The sequence below is a fragment of the Typopeltis vanoorti genome, chromosome 26 (genome assembly GCF_054136105.1).
Source record: "Typopeltis vanoorti isolate ZY-2024b chromosome 26, IOZ_Tvanoo_1.0, whole genome shotgun sequence".
Lineage (NCBI taxonomy): Eukaryota > Metazoa > Arthropoda > Arachnida > Uropygi > Thelyphonidae > Typopeltis > Typopeltis vanoorti.
Genome location: NC_143574.1, coordinates 26,570,634 through 26,589,575, shown reverse-complemented (window position 1 = coordinate 26,589,575; position 18,942 = coordinate 26,570,634). Strand labels below are relative to the sequence as shown.

The 18,942-nt window shown below is 35.7% G+C and overlaps 1 protein-coding gene across 3 annotated transcripts in view; it reads right to left on the bottom strand.

Annotated features, from left to right (window-relative positions):
- Window positions 1-561: 561 nt before the first annotated feature.
- Window positions 562-18,942, bottom strand: part of LOC150092428 (uncharacterized) — a 353,827-nt gene continuing 335,446 nt past the window's right edge. For all 3 annotated transcript variants that reach the window (XM_090414980.1, XM_090414981.1, XM_090414982.1), the window contains 2 exons: window positions 17,372-17,455; window positions 562-1,090 (listed from right to left, as the gene is read on the bottom strand). In XM_090414980.1, the coding sequence (XP_090271106.1) occupies window positions 953-1,090; window positions 17,372-17,455 (222 nt within the window). In that variant the 3' untranslated portion in view covers window positions 562-952. The remainder of the gene's footprint in view (window positions 1,091-17,371; window positions 17,456-18,942) is intronic.

Sequence of the window (18,942 nt, the reverse complement as noted above, 5' to 3'; positions counted from 1 at the left end):
GAGGTGGTTTCTCTGAAAGACAAACTTTATATTATTTGTTTCAGAGACAAAATTATAACAAACACTACGACAACATATCATTTAAGGCACTGTTAAAGTGGAGAAATAAAATTTAAACCTTTTTTTCTTTAATATTATGTGTATGTGTGTACATATGCTTATGCACAATATGTCCTATATGTCTATACATTTATTTCTTCAGAGTTCAGAACTTTTAATCGTATTTTTCATGATTAAATCTTTCCAATTGATGGCCAAGAAATGCAATTAATAATTTAAAAAACTTTTACTTACATATTTTACTTCTGTATATTTATCGACCTTGCTAACTTTTAAATGGAGTACGATATATAACCAATCATGTATAACAGAGTAAATAAATAACCTGATCCCTATTAAATCTAAACAGAATGATGCTTTCCATTTGCTATTAATACTAATTTTCATGATAATTTACTGTTCTATTGCAAAATCTGCTTTCAGAGTAATATGTTCCTATTATTTGGATAATAGAAGAAATTAGAACTTGACCTTTATACCTCTCAACTACGATTATTAAAATTAATACAGGACAGTATATTTTATTTTATATAACAGCAGTGAGTCTACAGACTTTCCAACCTTGTACTCTGAAATGAGACAACATTATACAAAAACAGACATTTCACATGTTAACAAATTCATTCAAACCTGACCACCAGTAAGTAATGCCATGAAATATATTCTCGCATATCAATATTAATAGTTTTTAGTACGTACTCACTCACATATAACAAAAAATCACTTGATGGACAGACTTAACTGTGCGTGTTTCATAAAGTTGTGACAAAGGAAAACACCAAAGTATCTGGGATTGTGTAAGGTATTATTATCATGTAGCAGACTCGAAATCCTGATGTTCAAAACAATATCCTTTGTTTCTTCCTTAATAATGAAATCAGTCACCTTTCAATTAAGAGTTTAGACATCTTTCAACTGCACACAAAGTAGCTTCTTTAATGTCTTCAAAAACAGGGACACCAGCTCTGTTTGCCAAATCAGAGAGGTAGACACGTCCTCGGTTATAATCTTTAACGGCTTGACAGGACAGCTAAAAACAATATGGTTTATTAATTCAACTAAGAATTTATTAATATTCATATTAAGGCCATTTCAAGAAATGTGATATGAAACCTCTTTTCTGTTGTCAGAATAATCATAAAAATTAATTTTTCAAAATATTTTAGCCATACAGAAAATTATCATGAAAAACTGAACTAATACCAATGACATTAATGATAAACTAATGTTCTGTCATCTGTGTGTAGGTTGTTCTTGAAATTCAATGCTGATATAAGGAATGTTGGCTTTAGAAAAACTCTCAAACCTATTATCAGAGTCATTTATTTAAGTTTACTGGATCTTTGTTTAACCACATTAAAAATGTTCATCGATATTTCTGTTTTTTTTTTGGGGGGGGGGGGTAAAGAAAAATATAGAGGAAAATCATGTGGGAGTGATATACACTTATAATATGGAAAAGAAAATAAATAAATATATATTTGATTTATACATTAAGTAGGCAAATAGCATTTGTACTTTGAAGTGTAAAAACTTTTAAAAATAAATCTGCTGAATGAGTATTGCCTTGATATTGCACTACTTAGGGACTATATTTTTTTCTTTTATTTTTATTCATGATTTTTGATTAAAATTTCCAGGAAATCTACAAGACTTCTAGCATCTCTATATAATTTTCTGTATCTTCAATATTTTTAATGTTATTCAATTATATTAATCTGCCCTGCACTACTGTGGTTGTTTGTAATTTATTACGAAATGTAACTAAAATAATAATGATATTAATACTTTTATTTTATATTTGAAACATAAGCAAAAGCATTATTTTATAAATCCTGTGAGGGTGGTGTTCCCTGATAAAATTCTTTTCAAAACCTCTACATATTTCTCATAAGTCAAGAATATTCTTCTATCAATATGCCAAATACTTCCATAAAACAAAACAAAAAGGTATGATATGTTGTGAAGAATCTGTATGCAATAGGAGAAAATAGTTCTTATTTTGTGTTCATCATAACATTATCAGAATGGATGGTAGCAGGGGTGGCTTCTTGCAGGAATAGGTGTTTGGGAGAAGGGGAAATAAATTGCATAATGCTGAATCCAATGGAGTCTGGAAGGGATAACGATAGGTATAGAAACAGTGACAATGCCCTGATTATTTATACTAATGCCATGAGCATCTGGAATAAAGGAGATGATTGGTGGCACTGATAGCATCAGCCTGTCCAGAGATTATTGGGATCTCTGAGACATGGGTGATGGAGGATGATATACTCACAGGACTAGAAGTAGTAGGGTATAGCATTTTTCAACAGGACAGGAAGGGAAAACGCAATGGTGGAATACTGCTTATGATAAGTAATGGCTTATGTCCTTTCAGAGTAGAGGTTTGGAGGCCAATGGCACTAATGGTTTTGAAAGCATATATAGTGTGAGGGAGAGTGGGCAGGACAGGATATTTAGTAGGGTGTTGCTACAAGTCAGGGAGCATAGAGGGTGAAGAGCAGGAGATGTTTAGGCAGTTGAGCTTCGCAAGTGCAAGAAGAACAATTGTTATGGGAGATTTTAACTACAGCAGTATAAATTGGGAAAATTATCTGCATGTCCTAATAAGGGAATGGAATTTCTGGAATTCCTGAGGGCCAAATGTCTTAGGCAACATGTAGTAGAAGGAATATGGGGTTCAAGAGTTTTAGATTTGGTCATAGCATCGGAAGAGCTAATTATAACTGAGGTGGCATTTCTGCCTCCAGTTGGAGAGAGTGACCATGTGGTTTTGACTTGGAAGATGAATAGACAAGCAGGAGAATCAAAGAGAAAGGAATGTATGTGAAATTATAAGGCGGGTGATTATAATAGTCATAGATATCAACTTGGGGAAGTTCCACATGGAGGAAGGAAGAAGGGAACGATATTATTAGTGCTTGGGAAATGGTGGAGAAATATTTATTAGCAGCAATAGCAAGCTATAAATAATATTGTGTAATTTATTATTTATAGTTATGCCACAGGTACCTTTAAAGATTAGCAATAGCAAGCTGTATACCATGAGGGAAGAAGAGAACACAATTTGGTGTAAAGTGGGGCCATCCCTGGAAGTTACAAAAGGAAGTAGTGAGCGAGAGAGTGAGAAGTGGTTTCTTGGCATGGAGGGTGGCTGAACTGTGGAATGCATGGCTGATAGAGTGGTGAGTGCACAAATGGCCAATGATTTCAAGGAGTGGTATGATACTCTTCGTGTTTTCTAGGATGTTATTTATTATTAATTGTTTAATAATATTATTATTTGTTATTTAATATATTCATTAATGATTTGGACTCAAATCAAATATCAACATTTCTCTCTGCTGATAATGTGAAGCAGAGTAGAGTAGTGTGGTACATTGCACAGATGACTAATTCATTATAGGTGATGATCTTAAATGATCGGAAGAGAAAGGAAGTCGAATATAATATGGACAAAGGTAGCAGTGATTTTCTTCCTCCTGGAAACTAGGGTTTTTCATCCCAGTAAACAAGTAAACCAAACTGATGAACACATGCTACTGACAGATATATAAAGAAAACAGATTAAGTGTCCTACTAACTAGAGTAGTAATTAGGTTTCAAGGAAGCCAAGGTACTTAGCTCTGAGAGTCCCTTTATGGAGAGAAAGATAAAAGAATTGGAATAAAATGGATGACTAGAGGAATCAAACAGGAACTGCAAATAAAAAAGAGGGTATGAAAAAGTACAAAAGATGGAGAACAGTTCTATGAGGAATATAAGCTCAAGCTAGAAAAGTAACTAGTATTATTATTATTATTATTTTGAGCAACTCCAAGGAGTCGACAGACTCATCGAGGGAGGCCCTAACATGTCAAGAACAACTATTCGACATTCACACAGATCTATCATACCTCGCCTAGTACTCATTCACGGTCATAGCACCCACAACAGACTCTGGCAGCTTATTCCACTCATTCACCACTCTCCAAGTAAAAAACCTAGCTCTAACACCCCTGCTAACCACATTCTTGCCCAGCTTCCATGTATGGTCCCTAGTCCTCTGACCACCAGTCCTATTCTCAAAAATATCTTCTGGATTAATCTTATAGAAACCCTTCAGTAATTTGAATGTCTCAATCATATCACCCCTTTTCCGCCTATCAACCAATTTTTGCAACCCACAAATCTTCAACCTATTCTCATAAGGTTCATTCCACAGACCTGCTATCATCTTGGTCTCGTCTCTGGATCCTCTCCACCTCCTCCCCATCAAGAAGAAATCCTGGCACCCATATCTGGGCTCAGTAGTCTAGATGGGGTCTTATCAAGGCTCAATATAGAGAAACAATAACTTGTTTGTCTCTGCTTGTTAAAGTATTTTTCAGCAACCAAGTGATTTGATGAGCTGATTTAGCCACTTTTGCAATGTGCCCCCCCCCCCTAAACTTCAAATCCCTGGCCTCATAAATCTCCTGGAGTACGGTTCCACCAATGTGATATACTGCTGCTAATCTTTTACTCCAAAATGCATAACCTTACACTTTGCCACATTAAATTGACATCCATTTTCCCTGGCCCAGTCCTCCAAACTATCCAAATCATTCTGCAAAATTTTGACATCCTGTGCACTCACAATTGCTCTACCCAACTTTGCATCATCAGCAAAGAAGTGAACACTTCCTCTCAGATCCTTTCCTATATTGTTAATGAACAAATTGAAAAGTATTGGATAGCTTAAAACTGAAATGATATTTCAGTTTTAAGCTATCCAATTAAGTTAAAGGACATATTTGAATCAGAAATTTCAGCAGATAAGCAAATCAATGTTTTTATTTCAATTTCTTGTTTTCCATTGAAAGTTTGTCATTCATTAATAGTTCTTCCAGAATCCTCAAATCCAAATGTACAAGTAATATTTGGAATTGATTTTCTGAAATGTCATGATTTTGCATGTAATTTTTGTTGATAATACAATGTCCTTGTGTGGACTAGAATGCCGTTTAGACAGAAAATCAGGTGACAAAGGAAAATTAAAGCAGTCTCCTGAAGTTTTTCAAGACACTGATGATAATGATCAAGAGTTTAATATTGAGACTCTAAAGAATAAGGAACCTAGTTCACAAATTTGGGAAAAAGATAAGATTGTCCAAGCTCAGAAAGATGATCCCATACTCAAAACTATCTATGAAGCAGTGTTGAAGGGTGAAACTCAACTGGATACATTTTTAAACCTGGAAAACTTATTTAATGATAAAGATGGGTTACTCTTACCTAGACAAATGGAAGATGGAAGGTTGAAAGTGAAAATATTGGCACCAACTCAAATGATTCCTTGGATTATATATACTTTCCATGATTCAGACTTGGTGTCTTGCCAAGGATTTTCTAGAACTTGGGAAAGAGTAAAGGATCATTATATCTGGAAAGGTATGAAGAGTGACATACTCACATATGTCAAATCATGCCATAAGTGCCAAATAAGATCCCCTTTTAGAGGAAAATGATTGATCCTGAAGTTTAGGGGACATATTGCAAAGGTGGTGAAGGTAACACAGAGGATTGCTGCAATTATGAGAAGGACACTGACCTGCAGAGATAAGAGGGTTATCATTCACTTGTATAAGTCTCTGATCAGACTACACTTGGACTATTGTTCTCGGATTTGGTCCCCAGGATTTGAAGGGGTAAATTAACTGTGGAAAGGATACAAAGACAGATGACAAAGATGGTTTCAGGACTGTACAATGTTAGTTATGAGGATCAGCTGAGGGAATGTGGACTGCAGAGTTTGGTGGGTAGAAGAAGGAGAGGTGATATGATTGAGACTTTTAAACTGTTGAGAGGTGGTTAAAGGGTTAACACTGGGGAGTTCTTTCGCTTGGTTGAACAGCGGGAAGGAGTGATGACAAGAGGCCATCCCTGGAAGTTACGAAAGGAAACTGTGAGCAAGAGGGTGAGGAGTGGTTTCTTTGCGTGGGGGGTGGTTGAACCGTGGAATGCATTGCCTGATGGAGTGGTGAGAGCGAGAATGGTCAATGAGTTTAAGGAGTGGTATGATAGACTTTGTGTTTCTTAGGGGGGGGACCTCCCCTCGATGAGTCTTGACAGACTTTATGTTCTTAGGAAGGACCTCCCACGATGAGTCTTTTGACTTCATGGAGGCCTGAATAATAATAATAAAAAAAAAGCTCCATTACAACCATTTCCAATTCCAACTAGACCTTTTCAGGCTGTTGCTATTGATGTAGTAGGTCCACTGCCAATTACTAAAAAGGCAATAGGTATATTCTAGTAGTCATAAAAGACTACTGCAAGAAAGTTTTTGAATATGATTATTTGTAGATATGGAACTCCTCAGACCTTACTTTCAGATCAAGGAGCAAATTTCACATCTGAACTATTGTTACAGTTATGTAAATTACTCAACGTTAGGAAGATTTTTTACAACACCTTACCACCCGCAGTGTAATGGTATGTGTGAAAGGCTGAATAGAAATATAAAGCAAATACTTTCCAATCTGGCAAACACTAAAATGAATGATTGGGATACATATATTTCTCAAGCATTATTTGCATGCAGATCTGCTTTTCATTCTGCTATCAAAGAAAAACCATCTTTTGCTTTATATGGCTTTGATCAAATCTTTCCTAATGAACTTGTTTCAGTTATTCCTAATACAGGATACAATGACATAAATGAGTATTTGGAAACAGTAGTAGATAAATTTTCCACTACTCACAGATTAGTAGGTGAAATAAGTAGATTAAGTTCTCAGAAAACTAGGCAGTATATAAATCGTTTTAGAAAGTATAAGTCATTTGCACCAGGAGATTTAGTACTGTTAGATGATAAATCTAGTATAAAAAGAGTTGGGAAATTAGGAAGGAAGGCTTTAGGTCCATATAGAATTTTAGACAAATTTTCTCCTGTGAATTTTAGGATTCAAGATGTCAAAAATCATAGTAAAATTTGAAGTGTACACTCTGATAGGTTAAAAAAGTACTTTTTAGGGAGTAGAAATTTAGTTACATTAGGAGACAATATGAATAAAATATTGAAAGATGAGAGTTGTTTTCCTGGTACTAATTGTGCATCTCATTCACAATCAAATAGTAGAAAAGGAAATAGTTTTAAAGCTCATAATTCTAATATGCAGCAAAGTAGAAAAATTAATTTTGGTAAAACTAAATCTAATGCAGGAAATTTTAGAAATCTCAGGGTACATAATTCAGATAATGTACAATGTAAGAGGGATGATAATCAAACTGACTCTAACATTGATGAAATTATAGCAGAATATAATAGGTTAGTTAATTTGGAGTTAAATAAACCAGAGGAATGTGAAATACCTCTAATTTAGTTAATAAGAATAAAAAATCTCAACTTGTAGAATTTCAGACACCTGTAGAATTTGATTCTGATAGTGATGATTCTGTAGATTTAGGGCATAATTCAAATAGTTTAAATGAAATATTTGAAAAGTATAGAAATGAAATTTGTAAGTATAGTAAATTAGAAGATGTAAATTCTGAATTATCTCTGGCATCAGATGATTCTGAAACCAGTGATTCTCAGAGTGTAAATAATGATCAGCAGGAATCACGTCATTTTTTAAGATCAAGGAATAAGCATTAAAAGTTTGGTTAGATATAGGTTAAATATCTAAAAATTTTTTTTTAAAAAAATTTTCCGAGAAAGATGAAACTGATGTAAAAATAATAATAATTTAAAATTCTGAATATTTTTACGCATTGTTTATGTTAATCTGTTTATTAGTTTTGTTTTCATAATACGCATTGTCGGCATTTGCGATGTGCCCATTATTGAAATTGTTTTGTCAAAAATGATATGTAAAGAAGTTAAAACATTGATGTACTTACTGGATTTGATATTTGTATTACTTACAGGAATTTTATTGTAATTTAAAATATTAAGTTTTGTGTTTTTATGAAGACATTCTCTTGTCGCTAACGGAGACAACGTGCCAGCCATTATTCCTAGTTTCTCGCTTGCCACTTTCATTGAGTGCGCATGCTCGTCGAGAAGTTTGATGTGTGATTGACAGCTGACAAGTTCGGTATCGAAGCAACGAGAGAGGTAAACAAGATAGCGTTCGGGAGAAAATTAGAACATAGGCTGGCAGACATTTAGATTTGGAGGAAATTGAGTTTTTTTTATGTGACAGTCGGAGGAAAATTAATAGTATATTCCGTAAAAGGAATCGTGGAACTATTAAGTTTCAAAGTGGAATAAGTATTGATAAATAAAAGGAAAATATTGCTATATGCGTTTTAAATGGAATATTGGAGGAAACACTAATTGAGAGATTTATAGTAAATTCTGAAAAGGTAATCATAGAACTGTAAGTTTTTTTTTTTTTTATAGGAAGAGTTAAGACTGTCAATAAGCATTTAATGAATAAAAGAAGAATTTGCTATTTACGTTTTAAAGGAATGTTCAAGAAAACTCTTGATTAGGAAATTTCATCTGTATTAAGGACACCAGATCTGACTATTATTTCTACTGAAGAAAAGAGACAGAATTAAGCCAGGAAGAATTAATGTGTGCTACATAAGTGATGGTAAAAAAGGATCCTGTGAAAATGAAGAATAAAGTCATATATCTTCAGAAAAGGGCCTTGACAGAGAAAGAAACTGGCTATGAACATTTTGTGATTGTGCAAACAAAGTGTTTAGTCTAGTCTTAAGTGTAAGTTTATTTTTAAAAGGCCTTGGATCCAATTAATTTTGTAGTTAGTTATATAATATTTGTTTGAAGTGTATATATATATATATATATTGTTTTTGTTATATTAAATGTGTTTATTTTGTATTTTAATCTTGAGTCAGTGATTTATTTGGATTCTGAAAGAAATAGTAAAAAAGAGGTCATTGCCCCAATCGGAGTGAACCCTTGTGCAAATAAATAAATATATAGATATACTCGGAAATAAATTAAAAATAATTTTTGAACAGAGATCATCTCTATGGTAGGATTAATATTATGATAATATCTATGAATATCCTCTATATAAAAATCCACCAATTATTAACATCTCCATCAACCACCCTCCTATCCATCTCACCAACCCGATATCCATCCCCATCTGCTCCAGTTTACTGATTAAAGTTCCATGTGGTATTCTGTCAAAGGCCTTGGCAAGGTCCAGTAGAATCACTGTAAACCCATTACCCTTATACTATATTAAAGAAGACAAAATGGAATATCCCAAAAAAATACTTTTGTTATGTAGATAGCAGGTAGAGAAACAAATGTGGATGAATCACTTGGCTCTGTTCTACTATCTAAATTGAACTTTCAGAACTGGAAAAGTACCATGTGTACATAGTTGCCATTATTGAGACAAAACAGACAAAATCAGGTGAGATCTTACTAAATAATAAGTATATGATGTTATATTCAGGCAATAATGATCAGGGTAAGGAAAGAGAAGTGATAGCAATCAGCACCAAACACAAAATAATTTCTTAATTGGAAAGCAATTTCAAGTAGAATTACACGGGAAACTTCAAAATGGGGAAATGGACAATGAAATTTATTTGTGTCTATGGTTCCACAGAAGATTTTTCTAAGGAAGAAATGGTCCTTGTTGGAGATCTAAACATAGTAGGAAATGAATCCCACCACACATACAGAAATTATTATTATTATTATTGCATGGGCACCTCCATGGAGTCCTAAGACTAATCGTGGGAGATCCAAACTATCAATAGAATATCTATCGTTCTCCTTGAAACCATTAGCTGACAAAGCAATTGTAACTGACTCATACAACCCATTCCATTTATTCACCACTCTCCAAGCAAAAAACCTAGTCCACGAATGCGAACCACATTACCATTTGTGTGCTGCTTCTGTGTTGGGCAGGTGCGCTCAATGACACAAAGTTTATATGGCATGTTAGTTGCAACTCTTTTGGTAGAATTTTATTTGAAGTTAGCATTTGTGATCTGTCTTAATGACATTGAAATTTTCAAATACAATCAAACACTTATTTCATCTAATTGAAAATTTGGACAAATGTTAGACAATTGTTTTTAGGTAAACAGTTGTGTTTAGCAGTACAACAAATGGTTCTGCTCGAGTCTATGCAGCATAGTTTCTGTGGGAGTAGACATGTTTCATTAGGTAGTGCCGTTTTTATCCCAGTTTCTAATTGTGCTATTTCTTGACAAATATATTACACAGACTGCAAATGTCTCTGTACCTTATTCAGTGATAAAATAAAACTACAGTTGGTCCTTGAACATGGGTTTGAACTGCACGGGTCTACTTATACACAGATTTTTTTTCAATAAATATATTGGAAAAAATTTTGAAGATTTGCGACAATTTGAAAAAACTCACAGATGAATTGCATTGCCTAGAAATATCAAAAAAATTAAGAAAAAGTAAGGTATGTCATGAATGCATAAAATATATGTAGATACTAGTCTATTTTATCATTCACTACCATAAAATATACACAAATCTATTATAAAAAGCTAAAATTTATCAAACCTTACACACACACAAACACTTGCAGACCGTACATGGCACCATTTGCAGTCGAGAGAAATGTAAACTAACACATTAAACCTCCATTAAACCTCCAACATGAATTCTTCACAGTACTTAAACCTCAACAAACATAAACTAACACAAAGATACAGTATTAAATTATAACTGCATAAAATTAATTTACATACTGTACTACCGTAATAATGAGTATAGAAAATGAGAGAATGGGTGTGCAAGAGGAGCAGGGAAACGGGGAGGCTCAGGGTGGACAGGGATACACAGCATGAGAAAGGTGGATGCTCCAAGAGGAGGTGAGAGCATGTGTGGGCAGGAAAGTAATGGGATGATCAGGGATCAAAAGGAAACAGATGGAATTGCAAAGGGTTCTAAAATGAAGAAGCAGAAAGGGAAATGGCCCCAGTCCAGCATGGAGAGATCACATCGAGTGAGTGGTATCGGTGGAACTAGCTGTAGATCCAGAAATTAGTTGTTGTGTTTGTATACCAATGCTAGAAGTATAAGAAACAAGGCGGATGAAATGGTTGCACTAATTGCATCTGTGCACCCAGAGATTGTCGGAATAAGTGAGACATGGTTAGATGAGGATGACATCCTGACAGGAATAGAGATGGAAAGGTATGATGTGTTTCATGAGAATAGAAGGGGTAAAAAGGGAAGGGGAGTGCTATTGATGATAGAGAAAGAGTTATGTCCATACAAGGTAGAGATGCAAGAGGGAAATGGGGCCAGTGGTTTTGAGGCAGTATGGTGTGAGATAAAGGTGAAGAGAATCAAATACTTGGTGGGATGTTGTTATAGACCTGGTAATGTGGATGGTGGTGATAGTGAAATGTATAGTCAAATAAGCCAAGCAAATAAGAAAAGGGTGATCATTATGGGTGATTTTAATTATGGCAATATAGACTGGAATGAAGAGAAAGCAACTGGAAGTAAAGAAAATGAGTTTCTTGAGTTTGTGAGGGATAACTACCTGAGACAGTATGTAACAGAGGGCACACGAGGATTAAGGGTCTTGGATTTGGTCATCTCATCGGAGGATGTAATTATCAATGAGGTATCAAATCATCCACCAATTGGTGAAAGTGACCATGAGGTGATTACTTGGGTGGTTGCCAGCAGTGCAAGGACCTCTGTGAAAAAAGGGTATATGTGGAACTACAGGGGGGGGGGGTGATTATGAAGAGCTCAGGAGACAGCTTGCAGGTGTAGCATGGAATGAGGAGTTAGCTGGAAAAGAGATCAATGCAGCTTGGGGGATTTTCAAAAAATATTTAGTAGATGCAATGTCTAAATGTATACCATGGGTGAGAAGGTTAAATAAGGTAAGTGTGAGATGGATGAATAAAGAGATTAAGCATGCAATACAGAGAAAAAGGGCATTGTGGAGGCAGCATAAGAGAAGTGGAAGTAACCAATTTCATGAGGTCTACAAAGACCAGGCAAGGAGGGTTACTTGGTTGGTGAGAGTAGCTAAAGAGAGGTATGAACAGCAGTTAGCTAATGAAGCCAAAAAAGAATCCTAGGGAGTTCTTTCGATATGTAGCCAGCAAAAGAAAGAATGACATTGATTGGAGGAAATGGTATAAAGACAGCTGTTGCAGAATGTGTGGTGGAGATACTTAATGAGCAGTTCATAAAGATCTTCCAATCTTGTGAATGTGACTTCATGGAGAGATTAAGAGCAGTTGATGATGGGGAGGAGAGACTGACTGTAAGTGAGCATGAGGTGTTTGGGGAGTTGAGTAAACTAGATGTAAATAAGGCTGTGGGACTTGATAATATATCACCGCGCATTCTGAAGGAATGTGCCAGAGAGTTGACACCTGCCTTGGCATATTTTTTTAATACGAGTCTTGCACTTGGTCAAGTCCCTAAAGAGTGGAAGGAGGGCAAGATTGTGCCACTTCATAAAGGAGGTGATCGAACTCAAGCATCAAACTATAGGCCTATCTGTGTGTCAGGTGTTGTGGTTAAGTTGTTGGAGAAGCTTGTGAGGATCCCGAGTTGGGTTGACAACAATGGTATAATCTTTGATGGACAGCATGGATTTGCTAAAGGGAGATCATGTTTTAGTAATCTACTTACTTATTACAATAAAGTGACTGCTTCCTTGGACAGAGGAGAAGGATACACAGTAATATACTTGGATTTCGCAAAAGCTTTTGATAGAGTACCTCATGATAAGTTGACAGTCAAACTAGAGCAGATGTGGTTGGATATTAGATTAGTGCATTTGATTGGAGACTGGCTATCCGATAGGTATCAACAAGTTGTGTATGGGGGTTGCAATATCCAGGAAAAGGAAAGTCACTAGTGGAGTGCCTCAGGGATAGGGCCATTACTATTTAACTTGTATATTAAAAGGATATTGGCAAAGATTTGGATGGAGATATTCAGTTGTTTGCAGATGATGCAAAGTTGGGATGAACCATAAAGAGTAGTGAAGATGTTGTGGCCTTGCAAGAAGACTTGAATAAATTGAGTGATTGGGCAAGCAAATGGGGATGTGAGTTAAATGTTGCAAAATGTAAGGTTTTAAAATTTGGAAAACAAAGATGGGATGCAGAATTTATGCTTGGTGAGAATATATTGTTGGAAGTAGAGGAAATAAGAGATCTGGGGGTGATAGTGGATAAGGATCTAAAATTTAGGGGACACATCGCCAAAATTGTGAAGACAACAGAAAGACTTCTGGGAATGATGCGGAGGACACTGACGTGTAGAAGTGGGGAGATTCTTGTTCCATTGTATAAGGCTTTGATTAGGCCACACATGGACTATTGTGCCCAGATTTGGTCACCTGGTTTTCAGAAGGATGAAGATATGTTGGAAAGGGTCCAAAGGCGACTGACTAAGGTAGTTTCTGACCTCTGGAATGTCGAGTATGAGGAAAGATTGAAAAGATGTAATTTGCAGAGTCTAGTGGAGAGAAGGAAGAGGGGAGATATGATAAAGACCTACAAGTTGGTAAGGGATTGTTATAGGATCAATGGTAGAGAAGTTCTACAGAGAATAGTGGGAGATCAGGGGAGAACCAGAGGTCATCCCTGGAAACTGTATAAAGAGGGTGTGAGTAGGGGAGTGAGAGGCAGGTTTTTTTCGTGCATAGTTGTGAGTGATTGGAATGCCTTGCCTGAGAGTGTGGTGTCTGCAAGGAGTTTGAATGTGTTTAAGACGCAGTATGATGAGATGTGTGTGAGATAAAAAAAAGGACCTCCTAGATGAGTCTTTGACTCCATGAGGTCTTGTTTAATAATAATAATAATAATAATTTCATAGCCACTTCCTGTTGCTATTGCGGTGAGCTCAAGTGTTGGAAGTATCAGCTTAAAATGCCATATGACACTTATCATCTCCACATGAGCAGTTCATCTCTCTCATAGCTCTCACATATTTTTTGTGTTTAGTGCAATTCCGCAAACCTTGAATAAGACCAGGGGACACCCATACTAAGTACCACTAATGATCTGGAAGTACTCCCAAGAAGCAGAGAAAAGTCATGACATTACAAGAAAAAGTTGAGTTGCTTGATATGTACCATAAATTGAGGTCTGCAGCTGTGGTTGCCAGCCATTTTTCAAAATAAATTAATCTAGCGTAAGGACCATTGTAAAGTAAGAAAGGGAAATTTGTGAAGTCATCGCTGCAGCTATGCCAGCAGTTGCAAAATACCTTTTTATCTCATACTGAAAATGCAGCTTTTATGTGGGTGCAGGATTGCTATAAGAAAGGCATACTATAGACTAATATGATTTGAGAAAAAGAGAAGTCATTATATGACAACTTAAAGCAAAGTAAGGCAACAAATCTGGAGAATTTAATGTTGGCAAAAGATGGTTTGATAATTTCAGAAAGAGGGTCGACTTAAAAAATGTCAAGATAACAGGAGAAGAGCTTCTGCCGACCAAGAGGTAGCAGACAAGTTCCCAGATGCCATTAAGAAAATCAATGAGGAGAAAGGATATCTGCCTGAACAGATTTTTTATACAGACAAAGTACCCTATTCTGGAAAAAATAAATAAAAAATGCCACAAAGGATATTTATTAGTAAGGAAGAGAAGCGAGCACCAGGATTTAAGGTAGGAAGGGATAGGATAACTCTATTGTTTTGTTTCAAGTGCAAATGCAATTGGGTTTATGATCCAGACTGCCCTTATTTATAAAGCTGTTAACCCAAGAGCCTTGAAGAGAAAAGATAAAAGAAGCCTGGACAATGAGAACCATTTTTCTGGATTGGTTCCATCAATGCTTTGGTCCTGAAGTCAGAAAGTACTTTGCCAGTAAGGGACTGCCTTTTAAAGTTCTTTTGATATGGACAATGTCCTTGACTACCCAGAACCCCATGGGTTCAACACCAAAAGCGTCGAAGTAGTGTACTTTCTCCTAAACACAATGTCTGTAATTCAGCCTCTAGACCAAGGGGTCATAAGGACCTTTAAGGCTCGTTACACACACACACACACACACACACACACACACACACACACACACACACACACACACACACACACACACACACACACACAGTACTCTATGGAAAGGATTATCAATGCTATGGAAGAGAACCCCAATAGAGAAAACATCATGAAAGTCTGGAAGAATTACACCATTGAAGATACCATTGTTGTTATAAAAAACTGTGAAGCCGAAAGCCATCCAAAACAATAAATTCCTGCTGGAGTAAACTGTGTCCAGATGTTGTGCATGACTTCAAAGGATTTACGACAGAGCTGATCAAGAAAATCATGAAAGAGATTGTGAATACAGCAAAAAAGGTGGAGGGTGAAGGGTTTCAAGATATGGATTCTGGAGAAATTCAAGAGCTAATAGACACCACACACCAGAGGAATTAACAGAAGATGACTTGATGGAGATGAGTGCTTCCAAACCAGTGCCAGAAAACAAATTGACAAACTGAATTCTTTTATGACATGGATCCTTCTATGATATGGCACTGAAACTAAAGCAAAAGGTGAAAGAAGGATTGGTACTATATAGAAACATTTTAGAGAAATGAAAAAAAAAAAAAAAGCAAAAAAGTCAGACAGAAATTACTATGCATTTCCGTAAAGTTACACCGAGTGAGCCTGCTTCCCTTCCACCTCTTCCTCAGCTTACACAACGTGAAGACAACGACGATGAAGACCTTTATGATGATCCACTTAATGAATAGTAAATAATCATCATGTTGTGCAGTTAATAAACTTATCTGTTGTGTGTGTGTGTGTGAAAATCTAATAACTGTACAGCAAGAACTGGATGAGACATTTTTGTGTCATCATCGCCTAAGTATTCATTGTGTAGAATCATGTGCAAGACTTGTACGGAAGTGGATAGCCTATCCTTACATAGGCATAAGGTGAGTGATATTTAATATAACATTAATAATGTGTTAGTTTTCTTACTGTTTCATAATTTTGCTTTCAAAAAGTACTGTACATTACCATAAGTATACCTCTCTCTCTCTCATAACTGGAGAAACTGCATATCATGATAGTGGACAAGGACCTAAAATTCAGGGGCCACATGGCACAAGTTGTGAAGATGTCACATTGGATAATGTCAATGATGCAGAGGACCATGACATGCAAAAATAGAGACGTTATGATGGCATTGTATAAGGCCTTGATCAAGCCTCATATGGATTATTGTGCACAGATTTGGCCAAGTTTTCATGGTGATGAGAATATGTTGGAAAGGGTCCAGAGAAGATTTAGATTCCAGAGAAGTGGTCAGTGGCCTTTGGAATGTGGAGTACGAGGACACATTGAGAGAATGTAAGTTGCAAAGCCTCGTGAAAAGGAGGGAGAGAGAGAGGGGGGGAGGATGTGATTGAAACATAATAGCTAGTCAGGGGTTGTTATCAGGTTGGCATAGAAGAGAGTTTTCATAGAATGGGAGAGGAGGGAAATAGAACACGAGGCCATCACTGAAACTATATAAGGAGGATGTGAGCAGAGGAGTGAGGAGAAGATTCTTTGCATGGTAAGTGGAATCAGTTTAAGGGATGGTAGGATGAGCATTGTGTGCAATAGTGTGTACCTCTCACATGGTAGGAGGTGGAATCAGTTTGGAATGCATGGAAAGTGGAATCAGTTTAAGGCAAGGTAGGATGAGCGTTGTGTGCAATAGTGTGTACCTCTCACAGTGGAATCAGTTAAAGGCATGGTAGGATGAGCATTGTGTGTACCTCTCACACTATTGTGTGCAGTGGTGTGTACCTCTTACAGTGAGGTCAGATGATAATAATAATAATGTGATGTGAGCGAGGAGAGAATTACTGCTTACAGTGCCAATCTCATGAGTTCCAAAGGATTAAAATAAACTGGAAAGATTGGAAAATGACTGGAGATACCAGTTTAATATAGCAAAGCTTAAGGTTTTGAACTTTAGGATCCCCCCCCCAGATGGGAAGATCCACAACTCTAATGGAGAAGCTTTAGTAATGGAAACAGAGAAGGTAAGGGGTCTTGCAATGATGGTGGATAAAAATTTGAAATTCATGGAATATTGTGAAGGTGGTGAAAACAATCTGGAGGAATGCTGCACTACTGAGGAGAACACTGATCAGAAATGTAAGAGTAGACAATGATTCCATTGCATAAGGTCCCAATCAGACAACATGTGGATTATTATGCTCATAATGGAATGTCAGGATTTAAAATTTAGAAAAGGTACAAAGGCGGGTTACAAAATTATCAGGATCATAGAACATTGGCTATGAGGATTGACAATGTATTATGAATAATAATAATAATAATAATAAAAGTTCAATACCTTTTCTCCATCTATTTCTATGTCATCTTCCAAATACTGGATACAAAGCACAATATTACATCCCAATCCAACATAATGAGCAGCCTACAAGTAGGATAGGATATTTTAACAATATTTTAAGCAGATTAAGAGATAAATTTAAAATTTCACTGCAAAAGCTGAATCAATTATTAGACCAAAAGTTCTCAATTAAAACAATCGTGTTCATCATTCATTATAGAACAATTCTGAAGTTTACTGTCATGTTCAATTAATAACTTTAAGAGAAATTAAACTTAATTAATCAATATTTCAAGTTCAAACACACATATACAAAGGGAAATAAACTAAACCACAACAACTCACCATAGTTTGTAATCTGACCAAATTCAACCTATTCAATCCACCTATATTGAATAGGTTGAATATATAGATTGCATGCAGACTATGTTTTTTTAGATCTAAAGGATAGCATTACTGTTGAGGTGGTTCATTACTGTCTTACAGGTGCTTTTAAATTTGTTCTTCTGCCAATGTTTAGTATGATCATGAGTATAAGAAAGGGATCCTTTCCAAATGCATGATCAGAAAGGCCTAATTTTTCATATTTATTAAATCTGATGAGTCGTTTGAATTCTTTTGTTTTTTGCCTTACATAGGCGAAACAGAGTGCATTCAATAATCCAAGGGTCCCCTTCTTCCATGGGAGGTTTATATGTGGCATTAAGGTTATATGCTATTTGTGAGGCATTCGGCCAATTTTTTAGATATCCCCTTAACACATTCTCTTTTAAGTGATGAGCATTGTGTTGATTGTTCTTTTGTGCTGAAATCAGTATTTATAATTCATTGTGTATAATTATGGAGACAAATTCCTGTGTTAGAGAAATACTTTACTTAAAACTAAGATCAAATTAGTTTTAAGTAAAGTAACTGCCCTAACATGGGACTTTGTCTCCATAATTCTACATAATGAATGCCAACAACCATTAAACTTTAATAAAATAAGAACTGGTTATAATTATTTTGCTGATTATCTAATAAGACTAATAATACTTAATTTTTTTATGCTGGATTGTAGTAAGAATCTACTATATACTAAGTAACCAGAGTGTATATGCAAGCACGTGCACACACACACAAACACACCAGACAGCAAAATATAGGCAGCTAGAGTGATAATTTATGACAAGTGTATGAAGAAACAAAAGTGCATTTTGGTTTTCAACATAAATGTAAAACTAGATGCATCTTTGTTGCATCCTCAGGTGGATGGGGAATGTGTTTAATGTTTAGCAGTCATGAGTCCAAATAATGAATATATCATCAAGATATTATTATTGTTATACATATATCTCTGTGGAGTTAAAAAGACTCATTCCACTAGATCCATTATTCACACACTAGCCAATATTCACATAACACCTATCATGCTTTTCCTTAAACTCATTCACAACCACCTCTGGCAGCCCATTCACCACCCTCCAAGCAAATAACCTAGTATTGACACCATTGCTAACCATGTCTCTCATGATAGAAACACATAAGTTTCTATTTAAGATTTTAAAGTCCATAGACCTTTAATGTATTCT